The sequence below is a fragment of the Cnephaeus nilssonii genome (assembly GCF_951640355.1).
Source record: "Cnephaeus nilssonii genome assembly, chromosome: 6".
Taxonomy (NCBI): domain Eukaryota; kingdom Metazoa; phylum Chordata; class Mammalia; order Chiroptera; family Vespertilionidae; genus Cnephaeus; species Cnephaeus nilssonii.
Window position 1 is genome coordinate 90,882,352 of NC_137077.1, and position 26,868 is coordinate 90,909,219.

Here is a 26,868-nt window from a genome sequence, read left to right on the forward strand (position 1 = left end):
CCTCTGGGAGGAAGGAATGAGGGCACGGGGTCCTCTCTGTTGTGCTGCCAGGGTGGAGCATTTTTCCAGAGTCCTTGAGTCCGTAAAGCGTGGGGGAGGAGTCAGAATTTACTCTCTGATTGTAAGAACTGTGCTCTGATGCCCAGTACCGTGAAAATCTGCCCAATCGTTTGTTTAGTGGAGGTTTGTCAATCATGCAAATGGGAAGAGCCAGAGGATCGTCCTAGAGAGTGGCTTGGCCTTGGAGCCCTGGTCAGAGGGTCTGCTGACCCTCCCACATCTGTCCCCAGGACCCGCACAGCATCGTCTTCCTCTGTGATCTCCACATCCACTTCCCAGCTGGCATCATTGATACCATCCGGAAGCACTGTGTGGAGGGCAAGATGGCCTTCGCCCCCATGGTGATGAGGCTTCATTGCGGGGCCACTCCCCAGTGGCCTGAGGGTGAGCCCTGCCCTGGTCTAGGGAGGGTAGGAAAGACCTCCTGGCCTTGGTTTTTAACCCCAGAGCTGGAAACAGTCCTAATATAGCAGCAGCACCCTCCCCACCTGCCCTCCTGCTGCTCCGCTCACCTGGACAGTCCAGAGATGTGCCCCAGGGCTGTGCTGCCAGCCACAGCAGCAGCAGCAATGATGAACATGGCCCTCCCCATCTTCCCCTTTACTCATTCATCACATGTTTATCACGCATTTACTACATGCCGGACTCTGACGTGGAAAGACAGGCCCCTGCCTCTGGAAAGGGAAATGGCCGAGGAAACCGACACGCGCTACTGTTAGTAGCTACCGTTGTAAGACCCTGTGTTAGGACTGTCACCAGACCTCGGTCACTCCCCGGTAGGACTGCTGCTTTCACTGGACCCTGCACCTTAGCTCACGGGGCTTCCCCCAAAAAACAGTCAAGGGATTGCCCAGATAAGACAGTTTTCAGCCGCAGGCACGCCATTGTCCATCTTGCAGAAGAGGCTCTAGGGATGCCACCTGGAGGCCTTCTTTACTGCTTCCTCCTGGCCCCTGGCTCACCTCACCTGGAGCTTCTTGTCTGTCCGTAGGCTACTGGGAAGTGAATGGATTTGGACTGCTTGGCATCTACAAGTCAGACCTGGACAGGATCGGAGGCATGAACACCAAGGAGTTCCGAGACCGCTGGGGTGGGGAAGACTGGGAGCTGCTGGACAGGTGACTGGGAAAGAGGGGCATCTGAGGGCTCTACTCTGGGGAGAGAGTGGGGCAAGACCATCCTAGACCCAGCCCCTAGGCTGCAGGTTCCTCACAAGCAGGCGAAGGCATCAGACTTGGAGGAAGTTCTACCACTTACTGGGCTCCAGTTACTTCTCTTGCGGAGACTCAGTGTGTCTGGCTATTAAAGGGGAGGATACTGCCTTTGTCTCTGTCACGGGGCTGGCATGGAAAGTGCTTAATAAGCTGCCATGAGGTAAGCGAAAACTGACCTGTGCAAATGTAAATGATAATGACCTGAGCAGCAAGCACATCGCAGTAGGAGCACATGGCTGCATCTCCAGGTCGGCGCTCCTCCCCCCCACAGCTGCCTGGGGAGGAGGATGAAGTTGTGGGATGGATAAGAGAGACAGGCCAAAGGGTCAGGAAAGACTTCCGAGCCAGCAAAAGAGGTCGTGTGGACCATTAAAGGTCAACAAGCTATCCATGAGGTCTGGATCCCTGGAAGCCTGGGGAGAAGGGAGTTTCAGGGAGGAGGAAACAGTCATGGGTATGAAAAACCTCAGAGAAGGACACGGTCAGGAGCTGGCTGGGGCGGGACCCCAGGTCACAGGGATTTTAGAACTTGTGGGTGGTGAGGAAGTGGAGGCTGTGTTAGGATGAGATTCCTCTTTCAGGAAATTTGCTTCCAACAGAAGGGGATTGAAAGAGGATGATACTTGGAGAGTTGAGCTTAAGGGGTGGGGGCAAAGGAGAGAGGGGGTAAAAATCCAAGAAAGAAAGGGTGTCATTGTAGGAACAGTGTCCAGGGGATGGGGACAGGGCAAGGTCAGGGGCACTGGGCAGTGGGACCTTGACAAGGAGGAGATACACAGCTTCCTGAGGGCAAAATGCAGCCACCAGTTAGTGGGCATCTGTACTGGTAGGTGATTCACATCCATTTCTTCCTTCAGTCTTCCCCAAACCTTTGTGAGGTAGGTGTAATTATCTCCATTTTTCCAGATGACAAAACTGAGTCTTAATAACTTGCCCCAAATCTTGCAACTAGTAAGTGTCAGAGGCATAAACGCTGGGTGTGCTTGTGCCTGTTCCCTAGAGGGAAGAAAGGAAAGGAAGATAACAATACTAAGAGAGTTTAAAGTGCAAAGGGGGAAGGTTGAGGGAGCTTCTATGAGATAGCCCCGGTCTCATAAAGCCAGATCCAAGTAGATCCCAAAGTGGACAGAAGCCTGGACTGGTGGCCACCTCCACCTGTTGTCTTCCTGCGCGGCCGGGAAGATGCAGACCCCGGTTCAGTTCTCAACCCGCCTTCCTCTACCGAAGCCCAAGGAGAAAGAAACTGCTTCAGATTCCAGTAACTTGCGCTCATGCCCAAAGTACAGGTCTCTCTGTGAGAGGGACTCCCCGTGGGCTGTGCATGTAGGAAAAGGACAGGGGAGGGCTAGGATGAGGTCTGCTCCGGCCTCTGCCTCCGTCAAACACGATGATGTGTCCCCTGCTGGCTGAGTGCCAGGCACTGTGCCGAGCACCTCCATCTACCATCTCTCGTCTTTACCACCACCCTCGAGTGCCTGTATATCATTCTCCTCTTTCTAGATTAGTAAACCGAGGCTCTGAGAGATGATGTGACTGATATGGTGTGGAGCTGGGATTCAAACTCAGGCTGTCTGGCTCCAAAGCCCACACTCTGCACCACACCCCGCTCCTGCCTGTGGGGGGCGAACAGGAAGACAGGGACGGGGCTGTTGTAGATGTGGAGCCTGGTTGCCTCCTGTGCTCTGTGGCTCATCCTGCCCCTCTCCCACTCAGGATCCTCCAAGCAGGCCTGGAAGTGGACCGTCTCTCCCTCAGGAACTTCTTCCATCACTTCCATTCCAAGCGAGGCATGTGGAACCGCCGCCAGATGAAGATGCCGTAATCCCAAGGGGCGGCCCACTGGACCGACCACTTCCTGCCCCTTGACTCGCGGCTGCTCCCCAGCACCCTGTGGACTGCTGGGGGAAGTGAGGTGGGGAGCAGAAGCCATGGCTGGGCCCCCGAGGCCTCAGCATAACACCCCCACTCCACTGGGAGCTGTCCCCTTGCAGACAGCTATTGAGGCCCCTCTCTCCACCTCTGGGCCTGCAGACGGAAGACGGAAGACTTTGTGAAGGGCAGCTTGAGGGGCTGCTCGCTCACAGTCACAGCGGCTGTGCAGTTAGGTCAGGGAGGGGAAGACCTGCTTGAGTGACACCATCCTAAATCCTTGAGGTGCGCGTCAGCATCCACCCTGCGCTCCTCACAGGAGCAGCGACCAGGAACTGGAAGCTCTTCTATTGGACATATTTTATTGGGGTTTCATTTTTTTTTTTTTATCAGAAAAACAAACCTTAACTGTCTAAGACCCAGCATTGACTACAAGAGGGGGATGGAGTGGTGCCTTTAGGAAGAGTCCCCATTTGCATACCTCAGACCCACTCCAGTGTAGGGTAGCGCTGTGCCCCTCGGTCGTGATTGGCAGCTGATTTATAACCAGAGGAGCTGGCCCCACGAGGAGCACTTCCTCTGCTCTACCCCAGGCCGTGCCTTACAGAGACACGCACATCTCTCCCAGGTGGTCACCGAACTGCTGGCCACCAATTAGGGCATTAACCTTACCCTCCGGGCAGCGCTCACTTCAGGCCCATCAAAGCACAGAACTGGCATCCTCTTCCTGGTGCCACAGGGGTTGGGAGACGAGTGGTGGGCAGTGGGCTCATCCTGGTGTTGGGCATGTAGGCCAAGCAGGACAGGCAAGGTGGAGGAGGCAGAGGGGAAAGAGGATGTGGATGTACTAAGCAAACCAGGACGTAGATGAGAGGAGGGGCCGGAGTCAACAGGAAGGGATGAAAGGGAAGTGGAAGGCTTTGAGTCCTCACAGCCCAGCTCCCCAGCCTTGCCGTCCTGCAGCGAGAGCCCCAGCCGTGGCCTTGAGGGGAAGAAGAGGAAGGGGTGTGGGTGGAAGGGAACCATAAAATGGACCAGGGTAGGAGGCAGCAGGGTGGCAGGTTTGAGGAGGTGAGGATGTGGTTCTGAGTTCTCTTCCCCAAGCGGAAGGGAGTAGGGCCAGGAGGAACTGAAAAGTGAAGCAAGTTCAGGGAAAACAGCCCTCGGCCTTTATAGGCGAGGCCACCCTTTCTGTCACCCGATGGTCACGCACTTACCTTGCACTAATGATCCCCAGGTGCCTTTGTGGTGGGGATTTCTCTGCTGCTGCTGCCTCGGCCACTGCTGCTGAATTCACCGCTGGTGCATTGGACACTGGACCCTGAGCCCTCTGGCAGTCTGGGGGGCCAGCACAAGGCTCCCTGCTGTGAGCAAGGGCTGATGGCGGTGTGGCAGGCCCAGGCAGCTGGCCCAAGCCCCCTGCTGTGACAGTCAGTCCCAGGCACAGCATTTGGAGGGTCTACTTAGTTTATGCCCCTGTGTTCACTAAGAGCATAAACTTGGTATAAGGGAGACTGGAGCCTGTTGAGAACCCTCAGGCTTGAAGAGAATCCTTGCCTCCATCTTAAGAAATCAGGAAGCACAGGGCTTTTCAGTGACTCGGTGGCTTTTGGATGCCCCTACCTGCCCTTGGGCTATGGCTCTTTAGGGTCCCTGCTCCAGCTCACTGCCTCTGGGCCAGCTCTGTAGGGAGTAGGCAGAGCTACAGGTGACCAGCTGTGGTGCTGGGTTTCTTTCTGGGGCCACGCTCATCATTGGGCATTCACTGGGAGGCCTGAGCCAGCCCAAACAGCCCTCCTGCTTCTCTTCTGGTAACAGGGCCAGCCCGGCCTCCCCTGCCCTGCCCACCACCCCCTGTGCTCCTGGCCAGTGCCTTGTGTTTGATGTTTGTTACCTCCACACCATCTGCCTTAAGGGGGAGGACCTGGCAAGGGCTCCTACTCTGTAGGGAAATGTCTAGGGTGGGGGAGGGACTGGGATGGTGGGGGGAACGCATTAAATACTGCATCTTCTTAGAAAACAGAATGGCTCTTGCATTTTCCTGTTGCCCATCCTGGTGGGAGAGGGTTGGGCTGGGGGCCCCATGGTTCGTGTCTCTGTCCTTCTGCCATCAGGCCTCTGAAGGACGTGCCAAGGACCCTTTCACACCACTCTCCACCCGTTACCATTAGTTTGATGCCTGCTGTGTGGCAGACAGCCTTCTCTGTGCCGTGGTTTACTCCTGGAGGGGACAACTTGGGTCCTGTGTGAGGAGCTCACAGTCTGACAGACCAGGCATTTCTGTTTGGCAGGTTAATGGAGCTTCGTGGTTTCAGAGGAGCGAGGCTGGTGAACACCCCAGGTGAATAAGGCTAGAAAGAGGGCCAGCATGGTTTTGATGAATAGTGGGGAGGAGCTGAGGTGTGGCTTACTTTAAAATAGCAGACAATTTAAAAATATTTTCTGCTCGAGCTGGGGATGTCCTGTTGATGCTTTGCAGGTGCAGACTGACCTCCCTAGTTATATTTGGCGTAGGCCTAAATCAAAGTTTATATTTCTCCAACACATGCCTAAGACAAGGTGCTAACATGAAAGCTAGAATGGGTTCAAAGAAGGTTTTGAAAGGAGTGCGCATACATGCGTCAATCTAGAACTGACTAATCGGCCATTGCTGGAGCATGGGGGGCCTGGAAAGTTGACTGCGAGCACGATCCAGAGGAGAGGGAGTGATTTAAAAGCCTTTTCTCATTCCAGGCTTGGAGTTTAATCCTTTGAGCCCTTTCCAGGACACAGATGGAGATGGCAGCTCAGATGCAGCTAAAAGCATAAAGGTTGACTTCAGTGGATTTGCAGAAACTTTTATAGATAGAAATCATTCCATTTTACCTGGGAAAACAGGCCTGGGAATGGACGGGAGAGAGGGAAGGAATGGAGTAAGTCATAACCAGAGTCCTTAAGCCGGTGGACTCGGCCTTGGGGCGACATGCCTCAGGTGCAGGTGCCACCAGGAGGAGAGGCCGGCACTGTCCCACTCTGAGCTCAGGCCTGTGGACCAGTAAACTATCCCATCTTCATTCAGGTGCTGTGGCAGGAAGCAGGCATCTACATTGCTCTTTCAGGAGCTCCCAGGGCTGTGGAAAGTGCTCATCAGCCTGGCAGGTCAGGGAGGAAAGAGGCGGAAGCAACTCGGGACCCAGTACCTGTGGGGAAGCCGAGAAGAGGCGGTGAGGCAGAGTGCCCTCGATTCCCCTGCAGCCTTCACAGGTGCAGATGCTGACTCAGTAGAGCAGGAGTGGGCCTGAGAGTCCACATTTCCAGCAAGCTTCCGGTGCTTTTGCTGCTGTTGGTTCATGGACCACAGTTTGAGTAGCAAGGACTGCTGGACAATGCCCAGGGGGAAATCCCACTTCTCCATCTTGCCTCTTGCCGGAGGGGCAGAGCCAACCACTCCCCGCATTGCCTCCCGCCCATCTCAGGCTATGGAAAAACCCGAGCCTAAACTAGAGGAGAAGAATCATTAACAGCACTGGGGGCCTTTCTGAGTCCCCATCCAACTCTTCTCCAGGATTCCCTCCTTGTCACAGATCTACCTTCTCCTTTTGCGTGGCAAGGATTTCTCTTACCCTAAACCCCAGAGGTGAGAAAACGGCTGCCTGGGGAGCCATTGGGCCTGAAGACCTCCCAGCTTCCCTCACCTGGGTTCCAAGCTGAATTCAGAGAGGATTCCTTGAGGTCCTGGCAGCCAGGAACCCTGTCTTATGTGCCCCGAAAGCTGTAATGAAGATATTGATGACAACAGTGATGAAGACCAAGATGGTGGCAGCATTGTTGAGCTGGTTTAATTGCCACTGCTTTTCTACCTCATTCAAGTTCAGCCGTGCTGTGGAGAAGTGGAGAGTGAGAGGTAAAAGTCAGGGTAGGGGCTACAGTCTGAAGCTTCCCTCGCAAAACCCACTAGAGTTCAGAGAAAGTCTGGCAGCTCCATGTGGCAGAAGTCAAGGGAGGTGGTGTCATTGCACTGGACACCTCTTCCCTCACTGACCAGTGTGTGGGCATCCGTGTGGTGCTTCATAGAATCGGGGTTTGGGAACCTACGCTGAATCTTCTGAGTGGGGTGCATGCTCACACAGGTGATACGGGACTCTGCTACAAGTTAGTGAGGGCGTCATTCACAGTATTGTGGAGTGGCCACTGTATGGAACACCAAGAGATAGGGCGGGGTGCCTCTCACCACTCTGTAGGTGTCACTTGTGCATTTGTAGGTGCAGAGGGCTTACACCAGGTTCATGTATGGCTGAGAAGTAGGCATGTACAAAGCAGGGGGGTACAGGGAGACACTTGGGGCTCATCTTCCCACTAGGGGGCACCGGGGCCAACTCCAGGCCTGGGCTCACCAATGACCACGAGGAGGATTCCGATGACGACCTGCAGGAGCAGAGAGATGCTGATGAGAGTGATGAGGGTAGCGTAGTATTGAGAGGATGGCCCCTGCTCCAGCACCGTTTTCAGCCGCATGGCATTAGACATGAAGAGAGCCACGTCCAGCATGCTCTCTGCCACGCTCTTCTTGGTGGCATAATGGTTCAGGTTGATGGGCTGGCTCCTCCTGGGGTTGGGGTTCCCAGGCTGTAAGGGAGAAAGCACAGGCTTATCTGGGAGGCTCTAGAAGGGAAAGAAGAGAGAGTTATTAAAACTCTCCTAACCAGGTGAGGGCAGGTAACACCCTCCTGAGTTTTATGGCCTGAAAGACATCATATTATGTTAGGTTGTAATTTACCGTATTTTCCGGCGTATAAGACGACTTTTTAACCCAGGAAAATCTATACGCCCAGTCGTCTTATACGCTGGAAAATACGGTATATTTCACAGTGGGTAGAGTCGCCCTTCCGTCACACCTTCACACATTCATCTGAATGAAGCCAGGAGGAGTCTCAGCTGCTCCTAAAATGTACCTTACTCATTTTATGCTGTTTTACCGGGGCCAGGCCTGGCCTAGGGCCTCTCTGTTTTCCTCTGAGAGCAACACCTCTCAGAAGACAATAGCAGGAGGCTTGGGTGCAATAGGAAAGGCACCTCTTCTCCTAGGGTGCTCTGGCCCCAAGGCGGGGTGCACAGCTTAAGCAAAAGGATCCTGAGCTGAGTTCCGATCCCACTCAGCCCTTGGCACTGGGCCACAGCTGTGCTCAGGCACTCTCGCTGGCTGTCAAACACAGGCCCAAATCAAAACACGTCTGTATGTGTGCATGCATGTATGCTAAAAGCTCTTTATTTTTTAATGTTCTGGCTAGGATTCATTGACATATAATTTACATATGATTTGATTTTGAAATATAAAATAAAGCTCTTGTCCTCAAGAAGTCACGAACGCCAAAAGATGGAGTTACAATGCAGGCATATGGGGTAGACGTCTGGGCTGAGCCAGGAAATCCAGACTGGGTGCTGTAGGCACTCTGCTGTCACTCAGGAGAACTTAGGGGCATGCTAGGAGATTTATTTAGGAGGGGTGCTTGGGATGATTGGCCCAGTAGGGCCCGGAAGCGGGAGACCTGGTGAAAGGTATGGTATTGATTTAGGGTCAGGGTGACAAGGAACTGAACCCGAGTGGTGGTGAGGAGAGAAAGGAAGGACTGAGAGATGGTACAGCCTGGGGCAGGGAGCTACCTCAGCAGGTGACCGCAGCAGGATCGCTGTGGAGTGGGTGGGTGGGTGGGTGGATGGATGGAGTGGGTAACCAAGGGTTCTGGATGCTTCTGGATGCTGGGCTTGTTCGGTTAGTGCCAAGGCCAATAGCCCACAATAACACCACGGCTAAAACCTGTGGTCCTAGCCCATTTGGCAATGGTTCATTCTGGGTTCAAAGGACATATTAAGTGACAATTCAAAGTGCTTCTGCCCGAGAGCTGGCTTCCCCCCTTGGCTATGCCCACTACTCCCCTGTCCCACCATTCAGTTTGCCCAGTAGCTACAAGCTTTGCACTTTTTCCTTTTTCCGAACCCAGCTCTCGGTTCAGGATCTGATAAACTCTGAAATTACTGTGAAAGCTTCAAGGGAGAAAACTCCTTCTCTGAAGTGTTGTATATTAAAGTGGAAAAACCTTAAATTCAAATAGTGTGTGAGGGGGTGGGTACTTGGGGACACAGAGAGATGTCCCCAAGCCTCAACAAAAAAAATATTGCCATTTGTAAGTTTTATGAGAATGTCTAGGCTTTTGTTATTAAGTTGATCTTAGTGCCTCATCCTTTCCGCTCTAATTTAGGGCCTGCTTTTATTTTCATTTGTGCCAGTTCAGGATTGCTGCAGCTATGGTGGTGGGAGGCTCTGCAAGGTGTCCCCCCCCCCCCCCACAAGCTCCTGAAGGCACCAGTTCTCCACAGTGTCCACATGGTGTCGCTCTGCCTCCAAAGAAGTGACTTGGGCACCCAGGCCGCCCTGGTGGCGGTGGTGTTTCTCCTCCCGAGGACTCCACTGACGGCCAGGCTCCGGTGAAACCTAGACTTCCTGGAGGCCCAAGACAGGGAGCCTGGTTCACAAGTCTGGATAGGCCAACCTAAAGCCCATCAAACGGGTGTCCAGTGAGTTCAAGGATAAACCAGTACTGCGATGGGGCCAGGACTGGGTGGGGAGCCAGCACTACCTGCCTTGGGACTGTGAGACCCTGGAAAAACTTGCTTTGAAAGGGAGGGAAACAGGTTTCTTAATCCTTCCTGGTCAGTTTAGGTGCAGTCCTGCGCTGAGGCAGAGGGCTTACTGAAATGACCTGCGGGTCCTCTTTTATAGCCTGAGAATTCGATTGGATGAACCTCCAAATCCCACAAGGTGCCACCCTTTTTACCCACTTCCCAGAAATTAGGAGCAACCCAACAAGGATTCGGGAGAGGACGGTAAGGATGGCAGGCCCGGTGATGGGCAGGTTGGTCCCCTCTCCTGCTTCTAGGAGCTGGCCCTTTAAGGCTTAGGCCCAGGCAGCCTGGAACAAAGGCCCGGGAATGTGGGCTGGGCCAGCTAGTGGAGCCACCCAGTCTGAGTCATTGGTATTTCACGGGACTAGGAATCGCTGCCTCGCCTGCTCCCTCCCCTGGCCCCTGCCCTCTCCCAGGACTGAAGGGCAGCTCTGGAGGTGCCCAAGGCTGCCTGAAGCAGCCTGCAGGGCCGATCTGACAGAGCTTGCTGGGACATCCCCTCCCCTCAAACCCACTTGCTCTGCCCTAGCTCCCGGCCCCTTTCTTCTGGTTCCTCAGAGCAGGGGCTGGAGGGACAAGGACTTCTTTCTGGCTTCTGGGCCCAGATCTGCCTCTGGGCTTGGCACTTCGGGCCCCAGATTCCACATCTATAAAACAGGAGGAAAAACCCCATCTCTGGAGGGGTGGAGGCTATAGAAAAACTGATGAGACTTTGATCTTCCTCAAAAGGAAAGACAGAACTGCAAGCTCTTCTCATTTTTTTCCAGTCTGAGATCTATCTCTCAGTGCGTCTTATTCCATTCCACTGCACCCAACCCTTGTAGTGGAGGACAGCAGGTGGCCACACCAGAGACTCCAGAGTCCCTATTCCAGAAAGCAACCTATTCAAATCCTGCCAACCAATGAATGACACCTGAACACCGAGGAAGGATTTTGGTTGATATGAACTTGGAGCTGAGGCAGGTGTGGGGAGGTGGGAGTAGATCCAGAGTTCCTTTCTGGAGCACACGGAGGTTCTGGGCAACAAGAGGCCTTGGGTTTGGTGAGGGGGGTAGGGTGATGCAAGGGGGTTGGGGACACGACAGACACCCTCCACCCGGTTCCCAGTCTGCCTTACTCCCCAGCACCACCTTTTCCCTCCCTCTGGTTCCAGCTCAGACTTCCCTGGGTAACAGCTCTCCTGCCAAGTCCCAGCTCCCCAGGTTGGTGTGGATTCCAGCCCTTGAAGTCATGGATTGCTCCATTGCTCATTCTTTATCTCTTAATCCTTGATGGCCTATATTATTTTTGTTTCTTTACAAAACTTGTTGGCTAGGAAAGGAATGCCTCTTTTGACAGAAAAGTAAACAAATTTTTCATTGTTTATTGACATTATGGGGACCACAAGCTCCAAGATATCATTCTGCATTTCTTGGAAACAAGATTTCAAAGGGGTAACTGTCCCACCAGAAGGCCGTGGGAACCACTGCTCAGAGTGTTTAGGACCTGGAGCCTGTGGCCGCAGTGAGTGGGTGCCCAGTGGGGAAGGAGCTGCCAGGAGGTGGGAGTTTGTGGCAGCCAGGAGAGTACCACGGAAGGCACTCTGGGCCCAGGTTCAAACCCGGGTTCTGCTACAGAGTAGATGCATGAGCAAGCCTGGTCCCATCACTGGGCTCCTTATCTGTGAGACAGCGTGGGGGGGGGGGGAGGGGCAGGGCGGGGTAAGTCATTTCGGGAGTCATTCTAACAAAGAGTGATGTAGGGGTGAGGAAGCCCCTCCTCCGAGTGGAGAATTATCAGGGCCTGAGAGTATTTCCCTGAAAGAGGCAAAGGTCAGACAGCTGTAGAGCCAGAGGGGCAGATCCAGTGAGTCACTTTGCTCCAGGGCATTGGTGACCCACTAATGCGTCATTCTTGTCAGCCCCAAGAAAAGCCACATGGCAGTCTCCCTGTGTTTAAATTCAAACTCAAGGCTATGAACAAAATAAGCTCGGGGTAGTGGCCTCTTGACCCTTCTGTTGGTCTCAGACAATCCAGAAAAGCCAGGTCTCACCTGAAAAAGAGATGGTGATGAGCCAGAGCTTTGGCTGGCTGGTTTTCCATAAAGGGAGGGTAGGTCCCAGCCCAGGAAGAGTATTGGTTTGGGTAACCTATTCTGCCAATTTGTTTTTAATTAGGTGCCCGAGATCCCTAATCCTCTGTCAGAATTAAGTTTGAAAGGGTACCTGGGTCTGTCATACTGTGCACACACACAGTAGGCTCATAGTACACTGGGAATGATAGTAGTTCCCACTTACGGAGTACATACCTTGTGCCTGGTATAAGGTTAAACACGGGACATGAGCCATTGAATCTAGTCCTCACATCAGCCCTGTGAAGTCGGTGTGGGCTCATGATAATGATAGTTGTAAAAGCAGAGGCTCAGAGAGCCTAAGTAACTTGCCCAAGTTCACACAGCACAGTTTTTACCTCAATTCTCTGTGTGCCAGAGCCTGTAATTTTAACCCCTACTCTGTTACCTCCCAGAAGTTGAAGACATACTCCCTGGCTCCAAGGAGTTTAGGATCTAAAGATAAAAATGTAAACATCAACCCTGACCAGTGTGCTCAGTGGTTAGAGCACAGGCCAGCGAACCAAGGTGTCTGGGGTTTGATTCCAGGTCAGGGGCACGTGCCTGAGTTGTGGGTTCATTCCCCTGTCCAGTCAGGGGCACGGGAGGCAACCAACCGATGTATTTCCCTCACATTGATGTTTCTCTCTCTCCGTCCCTCCCTCCCTTCCACTCTATCTACAAAAACAATGGAGGAATGTCCTTGGGTGAGGATTAACAAAAAAAACAAACAAAAAAAAAAGAAATAAAAATTTAAAGATGAAAGAAGACAATTAAATAGGCCCATACAGGTACATACATACACTTGCTCAGAGGAAGTATAGCACCTCTGCCTGAGTGGGGCTTGCATTAGGTTTTCCCGAATTGGCAGTGGGGTTGTGTTCTTGAGCCCCGGCACCTCTGTGGCAGAAAGGGCACTATACCCAGAGGCAACGGCCTAGGTTCAAACTGGTAGGAGGCAACCTGGGAGAACAGAGTTGAGACAAGAAAGACTTGTACCGTATCTTTTGAATTCTGAACCATGTGAATGTTTGAACTACCTAAAAAAATATAAATTTAAAACAAGAAATGTGCACTCCCAAAAGGCCAATGGTTAAAATAAAGCAGAAGCTATAACTTCATCTTACCCAGGCCTTACCTTCCCTATCTGTGAACTGGGAATAGTATCTGCTCTGTTTAGCACAAAGCGCTGTTAAAGAGATCAATGAGATAATGTGGGTGAAAGTATTTAAACAAATAGGAAAGAAAAATCTCTCCCACTTGGGATTATACTCCCACCTGTGGGCCTAGGGGCATTTTAAATAACAGGTTCTGATTCAGGGCTTGTCCCAGCCCAAATTTCGAAGGCACCTTTTGTCTTCTCAGCAACCCCCATGGTCTTTGAAATGTCTCTTCTCTCCTCCAATAGGCACCCTCTCTTCTTATCTCGGTGAGTCTCCACTTGAAGCTGCACCAGGCTTATGTCTCAGAGAGGAACTTCTCAGACAAGCTCACCTACCCTGGGTCTCCACGCTCTCTGCCATGACTGGGCATTGCAGATGCTCCCATCGGCCTCCACCCACCTCTCTAGCTTGGATCCTGCTCCTCCTCCCACGGGGGATGAGGCAGAAGGCTAACCCTCCTCAGGGCTCTGCTGGTGCCAGGCTCCCTGATGCTCAGCAGTACTGGGTCACACCAGATTACTCACTGTTCCCTAACACACCCCACCCTTTGCTCCAGGACTTAAGGCCTCTCTTCTCCATGCTCCCCCAGCCCCAGGAAGCCTCCCTCCCTTCTGGACCCTGTCCCCATTACCCTCCACCTAGGCCCTGTGCAAAGGCTGGCCTGGGCCTTGCTTAGACCTCTTCAGAGGGCCCATCACTGCCCACATTACTGCAGGGACTCCATCTGCCATATTCCCAGGTCCCACAGTGCTTCGCTCAGTGACTTGCCACATTAAATACACGATAAACGGTTGCCTTTTTAATTTGAGTTACTTCAAAGAGATTTTTCAAAAGTCTTAAGTGTCTTTTAAGGATGGGATTTCAGGCACAATGGCTTCTGGGTGAGGGGAGTTGGATTCGGACAGTGAATCTCTGCCTTTAAAATAAAAGCCTGTGGCCCACAGATAGCCCTTTCTCCCTGGTATCCTGCCTCTGGGAATGAATGACTCAGGCTGGAAGCTGTCCCTGGTCTTCAGGCCAAAACCTGCAAAGGCCCAGACCCTTGCGGCCTGTGTCTGGGGCAAGTGCTCTGACTGCATCCTTCCAGTGCCAAGACAGTGAATCTTGCCCTTAAAAATCAGCAGTCTCTAATCCACCGTGGGTGGGGTGTCTTTTGCGTGCTATTCTGATTATAACACCAACCCTGCCCGGAAATGTCCTCCAAGCCCTGGGCACAGTCTGCTGTGAGGCTCCAGCCCTTGCCCCAGGCTGCAAACCCAGGCTTCACAGCTGCAGCACCAACAGGGCACAGGGGAGCAGCCTCCCTCTGGGAAAGTCTGCAGTGCCTCCGTCGTCCACTAGGGGACCCCCCAGAAAACAGCTCTGAGGGCCCTGGGTGAGCTCAACCTGCCAGGGGACAGGAACCCAAGTGCTTGGATCCATTTATGAATCCATGAGGTGGACAGGGTTTCTCTCTAACATAAGGGGTCTACATAGAAACGAAGCAGGGTGTGCGGAAAAGATGGGGAGGTTTAGGGATTGCGATAGGAAACCCATGGGACCTGCTTGCTCTTCCTTGGGAAGCATTTTCAACCCCCGCCCCTGCGAGGGGTCACCGTGTCAGCGGCTTTCAGGAAACACTCGTTCGTTAGGGTCCAAAGTTAATCATGGGTTTGTTACATAGAAATTTCCAAAGAACTTTTCTGCTCTCTCCCAATACACACCTTAAACAAGAGTAGTTTCTGAATTAGCACCTTGCTCCTGGGTGTTTTTGCTCTAGGCCCCACTTTGGGGCTCCCAGTGCATTCCCCAAGCCCACTCAGACCATCTCTGCTCATTGTAATCTGATTCATCTTTCAAGGGCCAACAAATTGAGCTAAAATTTAAAAAACAGAACATAAATAAAGATAATGCTGTACGCCAGCCCCCTGCCCCACGAAGTGGGTACTAATAGCCCCATTTTACCAGTGAAGACACTGAGTTTCAAAGAGATTACCTGCCCGAAGTCACCAGATACCAAAGGGTGGTCCCAGTGTCAAAATCCTAACCCTGTATCTTCCTTCTGTACCAACAGTTCTTAAGCTGTGGTCCCAGAACCAGCAGCAGCAACAGCATCACCAGGGAACTTAGTAGAAACGCAAATTCTCAGGTTCCACCCTAGACCTATTGATTTAGAAATGGGTGGAACCCAGCCATCCGTGTTTTAACGAGCCCTCCATGTGGTTCTGATGCAAGCTCAAGTTTGAGGGCCATTGGTCTACATCAGTGGTCGGCAAACTCGTTAGTCTACAGAGCCAAATATCAACAGTACAACGATTGAAATTTCTTTTGAGAGCCGAAAACCGACTTCTGCGCATGGGCCACGAAGTTTTAATAGCACTGTACGCGCGCGCCCGCACGTGGTATTTTGTGGAAGAGCCACACTCAAGGGGCTCTTGAGCCACAGTTTGCCAACCACTGGTCTACACCATCCTGCCAAACTGCTTACTATCTTCTAAGCTCAGTGCTAGACACAGTCATATGAGTTTTGTCATTGAATTCTTTTAACAACACCAACTTTACAGATGAGAAAATCGAGGCAAAGAAAAATTCAGTAGTTTTGCCCAGGATCACCTAGCTGTTAAGTATTAGAGCTGTGGTTTGAACCCGGGCAGGCTCTGGAGCCTGCATCCTTAACCACACCGCCATTCTGTCCCTGGAAGCACAGGCTGTGTAAACGCACAGGTGGACACCAGTCGGAAGTATGTTTAGCTACCCAACCTAGAGCTTTCTGCTGAACAGTTTTAGTGTTTTGCACCAGCCGCCAGCCTGCTCCAGCAGCTCGTCTCCCCAGTGCCTATGGCTGCCCAGCTGCTGATCATGGGCCTGTTTATAAGGGTCTGATACATTTATCTTAGATCTTCCTCATGTCTTTACTCAGAAACATTTACTGAGTCTTTTTTTATTCTATAGAACCTTAGATTTTGTGGTGAAACCCAAATCCAGATAGGAGGCCTAAACACAGGGAAGTAAAAATGACTTTCAGAACAAATAATCATAACACAAAATATCAACATTCTACATAATGGTGTGTATGAGTTTCGTATGTCCCCACTAGATTATACGTCTCCAAAAGGCAAGAATTATTTCCTTGGAATTTCAGACAATTAGAATAAGAAGCCGAGGGCAAGTGCTGGGGGTAGGGGAGGCTGGGGGGAGGTCAGTGTGTGTGTGGGGGAGGAGACATATGTACTACTATTTATAATACCTTAAACAATAAAATAAAATTAAATTAAACTTTAAAAAAATAATAAGAAGCAATAAGAACTGTTTCTATAATCTCTGGCTACAGTCCAGGTAAGGACACCTCATGAAATAGTTCCTATCACACTGAGATGGGAAAAAGGGAAGGTGGTGAATTTCCCACTCCACCCAGCCCTGTGGAGAGCCTGCCAAGATTCCTACTCAGTTCAGTTCAGTTCAACAAATATGTTTTTAGTTCCTATCGTGTGCTACACATTTAAGGTACAACAAAGATCCCTGCCTTCCCTATATCCCTGACCCCCTAACCCCCTAAAATGACAGGCTTAGCAGAGAACAAAGTGTATAAAGGGGAAAACCAGGAGATAAAAAGGCCTTTTCAAACCTACCCTGGTAGATAAACTTCACAGGAACAAAGACTTTATCTGTCTTGTTCACTGCCAAATCCCAGAGCCTGGCACTTAGCCTGGCATGCTGAATGAATGAATGAATGAATGAATGATACATTTGTCACCCCCTGTATTTATTCAGAAAGGGCTTAAGAGGCAGGACCATGGTGAGCTGTGCTCCGTGGTCCTCTTATATGGAACCTTCTGGGGGTGCCAGTAAATGGCTGTCTTACATGGGCACGTGGACTCCCAACGCCCCTCAGTACTTCAGCACAGCATCAGTGTGTGTGTGTGTGTGTGTGTGTGTGTGTGTGTGTGTGTGTACTTCCTTGTGGTTGGTAGTGTCTGGGTCCTGGCTTAGACGAGACAGGCTGTAGATGAGGAAGAGAAACTGCTGCTCTCATTGGAAGAAGCCCAGCTGCAGCTCCAGGGGCAGGTGAAATCCAGATAAAGAGGAGTCTCCAGATCAAAGCCAGGGGGGAAACAGCCCCCAAGGGTTGGCCAGTTCCACGGCAGATGTCCCCTGCTGGCTTTAGCCAGTCCAGTGAGGCCTGGGCTCAGAAGCAGCCAGGATTGCCCACTGCCCCAGCCCCAGGAGTCCCCTGTTCTCCCTGTCCTGGCCCAGCAGATCCCGCCTGGTTCTCACACCCACTCTCCCTCCCTTCCTCAGGACTTAAAAGCCAAAGTGAAGTGCAGAATCCCACGTTCTCCCAGCCCCAACGCCTGCACTCTGAGCAGCAGCTCTGATGTCGTGGGCCAGGGTCTGGGGAAATAAAGGTTGAGTGAATGGCTGGCGTTGCGCTTGGAGTGAAGGGGACTGAACTGAGTCTGGCTCCCATTTCTGCTCTCAGGGCCTCTGGTCATGCAGCCTCTGTGCTTCTCAGCTTCCTCTTTTGTAAAATGGGAGGATGCCACCCCTCCCCCCTCACTGCCAGCAGCTAATGTCTGGTCTGGTCCATACACACAAAGGGATGCCAAACTCTCGAGAAAGCAATCCACAGCGAATGGCTGCTGAACATGTCCGACAGCCCACACTCAGAATTCTTCCAGATTTACAGCCTCTTTTATTCAGTATTTACCATGTGCCAGCACCAGGGCAACTGTAGGGTCAGAGAGATTAAATAACTTGCCTGAGGGCATACAGCTCACTAGGGGACTCAATATTTGAACCCAGGTCTGTCTGAGGCCAGCGCACAAACTCTTAACCACTGTGCTGTTTTGCAAGCCCCTGCTTAGCTCTTGTTTTTTAACTTCTTCCTGGAAGGTCAGAGCCCTGAGGAAATCCTTCCTCTTGCCTAACACAATACCTGACCAGAAAGGCAGGCAGACTAGTCCTGCCTCGGCTGCTGGCCCCAAACCAGACTGGATGCACCTTTTCTACAGCCCGGGCAATGCCCCGGGGCAACAAAGCACTTGCTGGTCACTGCTGTGTCCTTACTCCCTTTCTAAAAATACAAAGAGCATGAGCCCTCCAAGGCCTCCAAACAGATATCCAGTTGCTCTCTGGGGTCAGCCAGGTCCTGCCACCTGGCAGCGGCTCCCTCTGGGCCCCCTGCCTGACAGCTGACCCCTGTTGTCCCTGTGACTATTTACTACAAGGCAAAGTCCAGTTCTGCAGAGGTGGGAACTCCTGAGCGGCCCGGCCCGGCCCAGCCCAGCCTCACCCATGGCAAACTACGGGACCCCCTAAGCCCAATCAGAGCAGATACTTTTTTTGCTGAGCTTCATTCCTACGGCCATAAAATGCAGGCCTCCATCTTTTCAGCTCTTTGGAGTTTGGGCAGCAGCCTGGTTCAGGTGTATGGACACTCAGTTCCAGCACTACCCCCAATAGCTGTGTGACCTGGGACCTCTAATAGCCACCTAGTCAAATGGGAATAATATTACAAAAGCAGTGATAGAATTATCCTACTTTTAAAGATATATATTTATGTACATAGATAAATCTGATATAAAGTATTGTCATCTCTAGGCATTAGGCTCTGAAGTACTTTTTTCCTCTTTGCTTTATCTGTATTTCCTAATTTTTCCTCAATGATCATGTGCAGTAAAAAAAGTATGATGTGGGCCCTGGCTGGTGTGGCTCAGTTGGTTAGAGTGTCATCCTATACACATAAAGGTGGCGGATTGGATTCCTGGTCAGGGTTGCAGGTTTGATCCTCGGTCAGGGACATACGGGAGGTAACTGATCGATATTTTTCTCTCATGTCGATGTCTCTCTCTCTCTCTCTCTCAAAAATCAATAAAAAACATATCCTTGGGTGAGGATTAAAAAAAAAAAAAGGAAAAGAAAAAATGTTAAAAACAACAGCCACATAATTGTTATTTAAGATTTGTCTTGACTTACAGGACAGTTTGAGAATAATGTTTATGAAAGTGGCTTGCAAACTTTATTTATGTATTTATTTAGTTTAGTTAGTTAAAGTGCTTTGCAAGGCAAGTGTCAGGGATTCTTAATATAACTTTCCCCAAGGGCATTTTGGAACCACAGGGATGGCTAGCAACAGTCTCCTTCCCGCTCCACACCAGGAAACCCTGTAGTTCAGGAGCACCACCCTGGGCCTCGCCAGTTCCATCCTCACTGTGCAGGAAGAGGAGAGCGTGATCGTCCATGTGATGCCTTGGCTGAGGCAAGGGCATGGCCATGTGGTGTAACAATCTGGCCTGCTCTGTGGATGACTCAGCAGCACTGGTTGAATACCCACTGTGTGCCCTGGACTGTGTTCTGAGAAGATAACTCTGTTTGCTTTTCAGTCAGTCAACAAATATTTAATGAGCAACTATCTACTTTAGGCAAGTCAGAGCACAGAGGGCATGGCACAGAGGTGATGACTTAGACAGGGAGGTTGTGATGAACTGCAGGAATGGACGGGTGCCATGTGAGATATACAAATGAAGTGGGAAAGCAGGACACCATCTGGGAAGCTTAGTGAGACCTCATGGGCATCAATGCCATCTCAGCTGGATCTTGAAGGACAAGATTTCTTCAGAATCACAGAGTCTCTGCCTTGAGAACCAATACCCTAGTGGGAGAGACTGGCAAAAAGTTTCCAAATGGGTACTAATGTAACCCACAGTGATTTGCAGGGCCCAGTACAAAATGAACACGTGGGGCCCCGAGTTCAAAATTAAGAATTTCAGATGGCCACATCAGAGCATTAAACCAAGCAGGGACCCTTCTCAGTGCTGGGCCTGTCGGAACAGGCCCTGGGAAGCCAGCTCAGGCAACCAGGAAGTGCAGGAGGAAAGGATTAAAATTTCTTTCTCTCTTTTTTAAAAATCCAAAATGTGTTTATTGGGATGGTTTCCCACTCATCTTGATTCGAGGTGCTTTTAGTGCTGCTTCCTTCTGCTAGTCCTGCTTTTCCCCCTGTGGAGCAGCCAGCACACAAAGCTACCGTTTGTGCGTGGCTAACGACAGAGGTGACTTTCTAGCATCCTGGGCGTTTCACAGCCATGAAGTAGGAATATGGGCTCTGCACCGGGCGCTTCTCCCAGGGTTTCCTCTTCTCCTCTTGTGGAGAGGGACGCAGGAGAGCCTTAGCGAGAGGCGTATTGGCATGGGGAGGTCGTCACCACCGGAAAGTTAGGATTTCTTTCTGCCAAGAGGCCCCCAGGCCTTGGGAAACGCAGTGGCTGCATCACTGTTCGCATCTTGGGTTAAGGTTGACCTCCAGAAGGTGAGATACCCTGGCCAGATGCTGTACTTTAAGTTTTTATTTATTTATTTTGTTTTCATCTTTATTGTTGAAAGTATTACATATGTCTCTCCCCCCCCCCCCCCCCCCATTGACTTCTTCTAGCCCACCCCCACCCCAGGCCCTAGTCCTTCACCACCCTATTGTCTGTGTCCATGGATTATGCATATATGGTTCTTTGGTTGATCTCTTCTCACCCGCTCACCTTCCCCTGCCTTCCCTCTGCAGATTCTGGATTTAACTATTCCCTTGTGTGGCCAGTAGAGTGTTCTGCCTCCAGGACCCTGCTTGCTTGGAGAATGCTGTTCACTGGGCTCTAGTCGTGTGGAGAGCAGTGGCATACCCTCCCACCTCTAAACCTTTAACTCTTAGTTGTGAACAGATGGTAGAGTCGCCAGGGATGGAGACAGGTGTTGCCAATATCTGGGGAAAACAAGGCCAAAGAGATGCAGTAGGTACCAGGGGGCAATTTCTAACTCTGCTTCTAACAACTTGTCAGGGTAGGAGGCTCAGCCCTTCCTATAGAGTATCTTTGTCAGGGTGAAAGAGTATTGGAGTAGAGTCCTAACCTGAGTCAACAAAAAGATTAGGGCTTACTGCAAACATGAAGGTGGGATCCAACAGGAAGCTGTACCCTCTGCAGGAAGCAGGCTCAGGAGGGGCTGGGGGAATGAGTTCAAGCTGAACCCACAGTGAAGCCCTAGGCAGGAACCACTTCAGTGATACATTAACTGCAAAATTGTCCCGAGGGTGTCAGATCTTTCAGTTGTACAGGACAGAATGTTTGCGTGTGTGTACTCTTCTAGAATTTGCATAGCTGCCTAAGGACAGAAGCTGAGGCTGCATATTAAGGATGAGCAACGTGAGCCCCCGAGGGGCTTACAGCTCTCTAAGTTCTAGAAATCAATGAGAAGTCTTAGTCTGATGCTCTATGATCTGGCTTCTGATTACTCTTCATCTCACCACCTCTTTCCAGCACTACGGCCTGTCCTCCCCGCCTCTGTGCCTTCGTGCAGAGGGAGCAAGAGTGTCTGATGCATTGTAGGCAGGTACATATTTGTAGAGTAGTGACTGAACATCCTGTCCCCACTGTTTGGAATGTTCTCTATGGCCTTCCTTGCCATCCGCCCAGTAAGCTCTTCCTTCCATCAAGGATGTTATTTTCACCGTGAGGGCCTTCGATGACGCCTTCCCTCAGATGACTAGTTTGTTGTCTCATTGGACTGTGAACTCCTCCGGTGCAGGATCGCTGGTGTGAGGTTGGCACTTACTGACAAGTAGAAGTTGTTTAGTTTATGAAGGGAGGGAATGACCTGTCCAGGCCCACTCTTTATTTCTAAAAATGTATATTTTTATTGATTTCAGACAGGAAGGGAGAGAGAGAGAAACATCAATGATGAGAGAGAATCATTGATCAGCTGCCTCCTGCATGCCCCCTACTGGGGATCAAGCTGAGACCTCCTGGTTCATGGGTTGACGCTCAACCACTGAGCCACACCAGCTGGGCCCTTTAGACATGAAACTACAGCTAGCACAGTCCATTTCCCAAACCAGTGAGCCACAAAGGCTACCTTACCTAGTCCCTGCTCATGATGTACACACAGGTAGGTCTCCCTTTTAAAAATACCCTGGTGTGTGAACAGCCAAATTAATTTATAGGACAGCAAAAAGGGGGGTGGGTGGAGGGAGATCCATATTGCAAATCAATTCCCCACAGATTACTTTAAATAGCACACTTGATGGATATTTTTCTAATCTTAAAAGAAAGAAAGCCTTTATAAGCATGACCTGAAATACAGAAGCCATAAAGGATCGATAAATTTGATTGCATGAAAATTAACACTATTTGAATTTATAATCCTATCTAATAAAAGAGTAATATACAGATTGATCATCACTGCAACACACAATACAGCTGCCCCCATGTGGTCAAAAATCCTGCCCCCATGTGGACACAAGATGGCCACCACAAGATGGCCAGCAGGAGAGGGCAGTTGGGAGGCACCCGGCCTGCAAGGGAGGGCAGTGGTGAGGGACAAGGCTTGCAAGGGAGGGCAGTTGGAGGTGATCAACCCTGCAGGAGAGGGCAGTTAGGTGTGACCAGGCCAGCAGAGGAGGGAAGTTGGGGGCAAACAGGCTGGCAGGGGAGCAGTTAAGCATCAACCAGGCTGGCAGCGGAGTGGTTAGGGGGTGATCAGGCTGGCAGGCAGAAGCGGTTAGGGGCAATCAGGAAGGCAGGCAGGCAAGCAGTTTGGGAGCCAGCAGTCCTGGATTGTGAGAGGGATGTCCGACTGCCCGTTTAGGCCCGATCCCACCAGGATCGGGCCTAAATGGGCAGTCGGACATCCCTCCAAGAGTCCCAGATTGGAGAGGGTACAGGCTGGGCTGAGGGACAACCCCCCACCGTGCACAAATTTCGTGCACTGGGCTTCTAGTAATGATAATAATAGCATATACCCCTATAAGACTTATTTCATGCCAAAATGCTATGCCAAACATACACTAACTCATTTCATTCTCATAATAATCCCATGAGTTAAGTGCTATCCTTTTTTTGATCCTCACCTGAGGATATTTTTTCCATTGATTTTTAGAGAGAGAGTGGAAGGGAAGGAGGAGAGGAAGAGGGAGAGGGAATTGAGTCTGCGACCCTTTGGTCTGCAGGCCAACACTCTAACCACTGAGAAAACCGGCCAGGGAAAAGTGCTGTTTTTATTCCTCAGTTTATAGGTGGGGAACCGGAGGTTGACTAAACCATGATCATTCATCTAGTGCAGTGGTCGGCAAACTCATTAGTCAACAGAGCCAAATATCAACAGTACAGTGATTGAAATTTCTTTTAAGAGCCAAATTTTTTAAACGTAAACTTCTTCTAACGCCACTTCTTCAAAATAGACTCACCCAGGCCATGGTATTTTGTGGAAGAGCCACACTCAAGGGGTCAAAGAGCCGCATGTGGCTCGCGAGCCGCAGTTTGCCGACCACTGATCTAGTGAATTAGAGATGAATCCAGGATTATCAAGTAGCCTGCCTTCAGATACTGTGCTCTAGCCACTTGTTAGGTGGCCACATACCATAAAATGTCAGAAGACAAAAACAAATGAGGAATAAATTGCAACACATAGGACAAAAGACTGATTTCCCTGATATATGTTGAGGTCTTTAAAGTGAGCCCAATCAAAAAATAGAGAATATGAACAAACAAGCCACTGAAGAAGCATCACAAATGGCTATATTATGTGTGTGTGTGTGTGTGTGTGTGTGTGTGTGTGTGTGTGTTTCCTATTACACTGGCAAAGATTCAATAACTTGATAATAGTCAATGTTGGTGAAGATGTAGATAAACAAGCATTTTCACACACTTGGTGGGAATCCTATCTAATTAAAAGGCTAATATGCAAATAGACTGAACGGCAGAACAACTGAACAACCAGTCGCTATGACATGCGCTGAACACCAGAAAGCTACTGTTTGTGTGCGGAACATGGCAGCCGCAGCAGGATGGTAGAGCAGGTGAGTGGGGGCACCAGACCAAGGCGGGGCACCGGTTGCTATCATCGGGTGAGCCTCTGGTGGTTACTGAAAATTCTTTGCTCCTGTGCTCCGAGGTCCCACCTGGCACTCACATCTGCTGCCAGCGCCGGCCCTGCACGTACCCGCAGCTGGCGCTGGTCCTGATCGCTCAGCACCATCAGTGAGTGCGAGTGGTGGCTGCCGACCCTGATCGCCCTGAGGGCTTCTCCACCTCCCCCTGCTCCTGAGGGGCAATCAGGGCAGCAGTCGCCACTCCCACCCGCTGATGGCACCAGCCCCGCTCACACTCACTGCTGGCGCCGGCCCCAATTGCTCTGTGCCATCAGCAGGTGCAAGCAGGGCTGGCACCGGCAGTGGGTGGGAGCGGCGGTGGTGGGAGTGGGGCTGCCTGCAGACAGGGGACCAGGGGCTGTGGCAGCAGGGGCTGGGCAGAGGTGTGGAGGATGGGCCAAGACCCGCCCCTGTGCCTACCACAGCTTCGTGGCCCACAGTTCCTTTCAAGGTGCATGAATTCGTGCACTGTGTAAATATAAATTACTATCAAATATCCAAATTTCTACAATATTTTTTGAAGGACAATATAGCAATTATCTATTAAAATTTAATATATTCTTAACTATTTACCTAAAAGGTCCACTTCTGGGAGTTTTCCCCCACTGAAAATGCTAACAAAGTACATTTTAGCCACACAATGAAATACTCTATGTTTTAAAAAAGAATGCAGTAGATCCCTATGCATAAGATATATAAAGGGAAGATATATGAAATGTATTTAGTGGGAGGAAAAAGTCATTATGAAGATGATATGTTCTTATATTGGTAAAAATTAAACAAAATATTCAGAGTACCTACTTTATATTACTATGCATTATTATAAGCATAAAGCAAAATACTGAAGGAATTTATATCATAATAAGAACTTTCCCTTTCTAAGTTATATATTTTCCCAATTTGAATTTTGACAACTAACACACCATCCTTTTATAATCTGGAAAAACATAATAAGGATAAAATTAAATATATGATAAATAAATAAAGAGCAAACACCCTCCCCTGTTTATTCATTTATTTTGCAAGCATGTACGAGGTGTACCTACTGAGTCCCAGGCACTGATGCTAGATGTTGAGGGTATGAAGACTGATATACAGAGCTCCGTCCTCAAGGAACTTCTCTAATGGCAGAAACAGATGGCAAATCTGGTGGGAGCCAGCAGGTGTGGAAAGTGCTAGGAGAGAAGTGTGTTCTGGGCTCAGTTCTCCTGGGTCTCTTGGGGCAGAATCTTGAAATATGAGCAGATAAGGTATCAGCAATCTCAGGGGAAATGCAGTGGGCTCAAAGCTCAGGACCAAAGCAGTTCCTGGATATGGATGGAAGGTACAAGGTTGGAGAAGTGTGGGGATGGGACTGACCAGGAGGTCTGATAAGACACCTAGACTTTGTGGGAGCAGTAAATGACTGACATCCTTACAGCACCATTTTAGAAGGATCTTTACAGAGGCAGCAGAAAAAATGGATTGGAGATTTAGGAGTCCCAGGGTGACACAATGGGTCTGACCAACAGCAGGGACAGTAGGTATGGCAATGGGACCGCCCACAGACAGGTAAAGGAAGTAAAACGTCCGGACTTGGTGAACGATTGGATGTTGAGGGTGTGGGAAAGGGAGGGGTAAAGGATGACACCCTGTGTTTTGGGTTGGGTGGCAACCCCTGTACACTCATAGCCTGGAATCTTGCTCTCAGAGTTGCAGCCCCAGTAGAAGTCAGTTAATGAACAACTTCCCAGGAACGCAGCTCTTGTGTAAAGTGGGTACCTTTGGCAATCTTCTGCACATACCTATTTGCCAGTTACAACAGTCTTCCGGGGCCATTGCACCAGGGCCTTTGGAAGCCTGTCAGGGGCAAAAGTCCTCTCTGACTGATGCTCACTGCTGAGCATAACCTGGGACATTATCACTTCTAAGCAGGTGGTGAACAATGCATTATGATCAAATTGCAGGGAGATGAGAGAGGGAAGATATCACAGTGAATGATGCCTCCTTTCAAAATGGGGTGGAGACCTCCATGTTGTCTGGCTCCTGTCTCTGGATGTCAGAGGCATTAGCGCCCCTCACCTTCCCCTGGTTTTGGTGAAACAACAGTGAAGGCGGTTTTAAGCCCCTAGGCTGTTGGAGCCCACCCCTTAGCAAGAATCAAGTGGCACTGCCTGCGGCCTCACTCCCCACCTCCTGCTTGCCGACAGCACTCTGCTGGGGCAAAAATAGCCGTCACTCACAGTGCTCAGCCCCACACACGTCAATAACCTGGGCTTGCTGGCTCTCTTGACACAAGGCCCTCTCTTTCTCTCAGTCATCACTGCTTGGAGTTCGCTGTGGAAGAATGAATGCTGACTGTCTGCTACCTTGGTCCGAGTGCGGGGGCGGTTCTGATTTCAGAAGCCTCTGGAAGGGCAGTGCTATCGGGGCTCCATAGAGCTGGTCTTAAAATAGAGGCCTCTTAACTGAGCCTTGAGTCTCTGGAGGGATGGTGCCTGTGCGGACAGATGTCACTGAGGGAGCAGTGGGGCGTCACCAGGCTAGCTTCTTTCCCCAGGTCCCTTGGCGTATCTTATCTTATCATGCAACTGGGCTGGGGGTGCTGCCAAGCTTTGTGGGAGCTGCCTCTGAAGGCCAAGGGTTTTATCCTGAGATATTTTGTCCTGAGGTATGTGGGGGCAGACTCTAGGCCGCATTTTCACAGGAAAGCCTTCTGAAAGAGTGAATTGCTTAGTGAGCAGGTGTAGAATATGAAATAACTTGTCATTTTGAGAAAAGAGATCCCTTATTTTTACCAAATCATCCCCTTGCCCCTCCTGCTCTGCTCATCCCTCCAACTGTTCCTTAAACCTAAAGGTCAGGCTATAGCCAAACCCATACCTTGTTTGCATTCCTGGTGAAGTTTCCATTCATCTATAATGGATAAAAATATGGAGTTGC

The 26,868-nt window shown here is 50.6% G+C and overlaps 2 protein-coding genes across 2 annotated transcripts in view; one reads left to right on the top strand and one right to left on the bottom strand.

Moving 5' to 3' along the window:
* The window catches only part of B4GALNT3 (beta-1,4-N-acetyl-galactosaminyltransferase 3), a gene marked incomplete at both ends in the record, with an annotated part of 86,460 nt that extends 83,364 nt beyond the window's left edge, over positions 1–3,096 (top strand). Inside the window, 3 exons of the mRNA XM_079775970.1 lie at positions 291–444; positions 1,052–1,178; positions 2,988–3,096. Of these exons, the coding sequence (XP_079632096.1) occupies positions 291–444; positions 1,052–1,178; positions 2,988–3,096 (390 nt within the window). The remainder of the gene's footprint in view (positions 1–290; positions 445–1,051; positions 1,179–2,987) is intronic.
* A 2,989-nt stretch (positions 3,097–6,085) lies between these two features.
* The window catches only part of NINJ2 (ninjurin 2), an 82,896-nt gene continuing 62,113 nt past the window's right edge, over positions 6,086–26,868 (bottom strand). The window contains exons 2-4 of the mRNA XM_079775404.1: positions 7,517–7,748; positions 6,818–7,002; positions 6,086–6,322 (exon numbers count right to left, since the gene is read on the bottom strand). Coding sequence (XP_079631530.1) covers positions 6,836–7,002; positions 7,517–7,748 — 399 coding nt within the window. The 3' untranslated portion in view covers positions 6,086–6,322; positions 6,818–6,835. The remainder of the gene's footprint in view (positions 6,323–6,817; positions 7,003–7,516; positions 7,749–26,868) is intronic.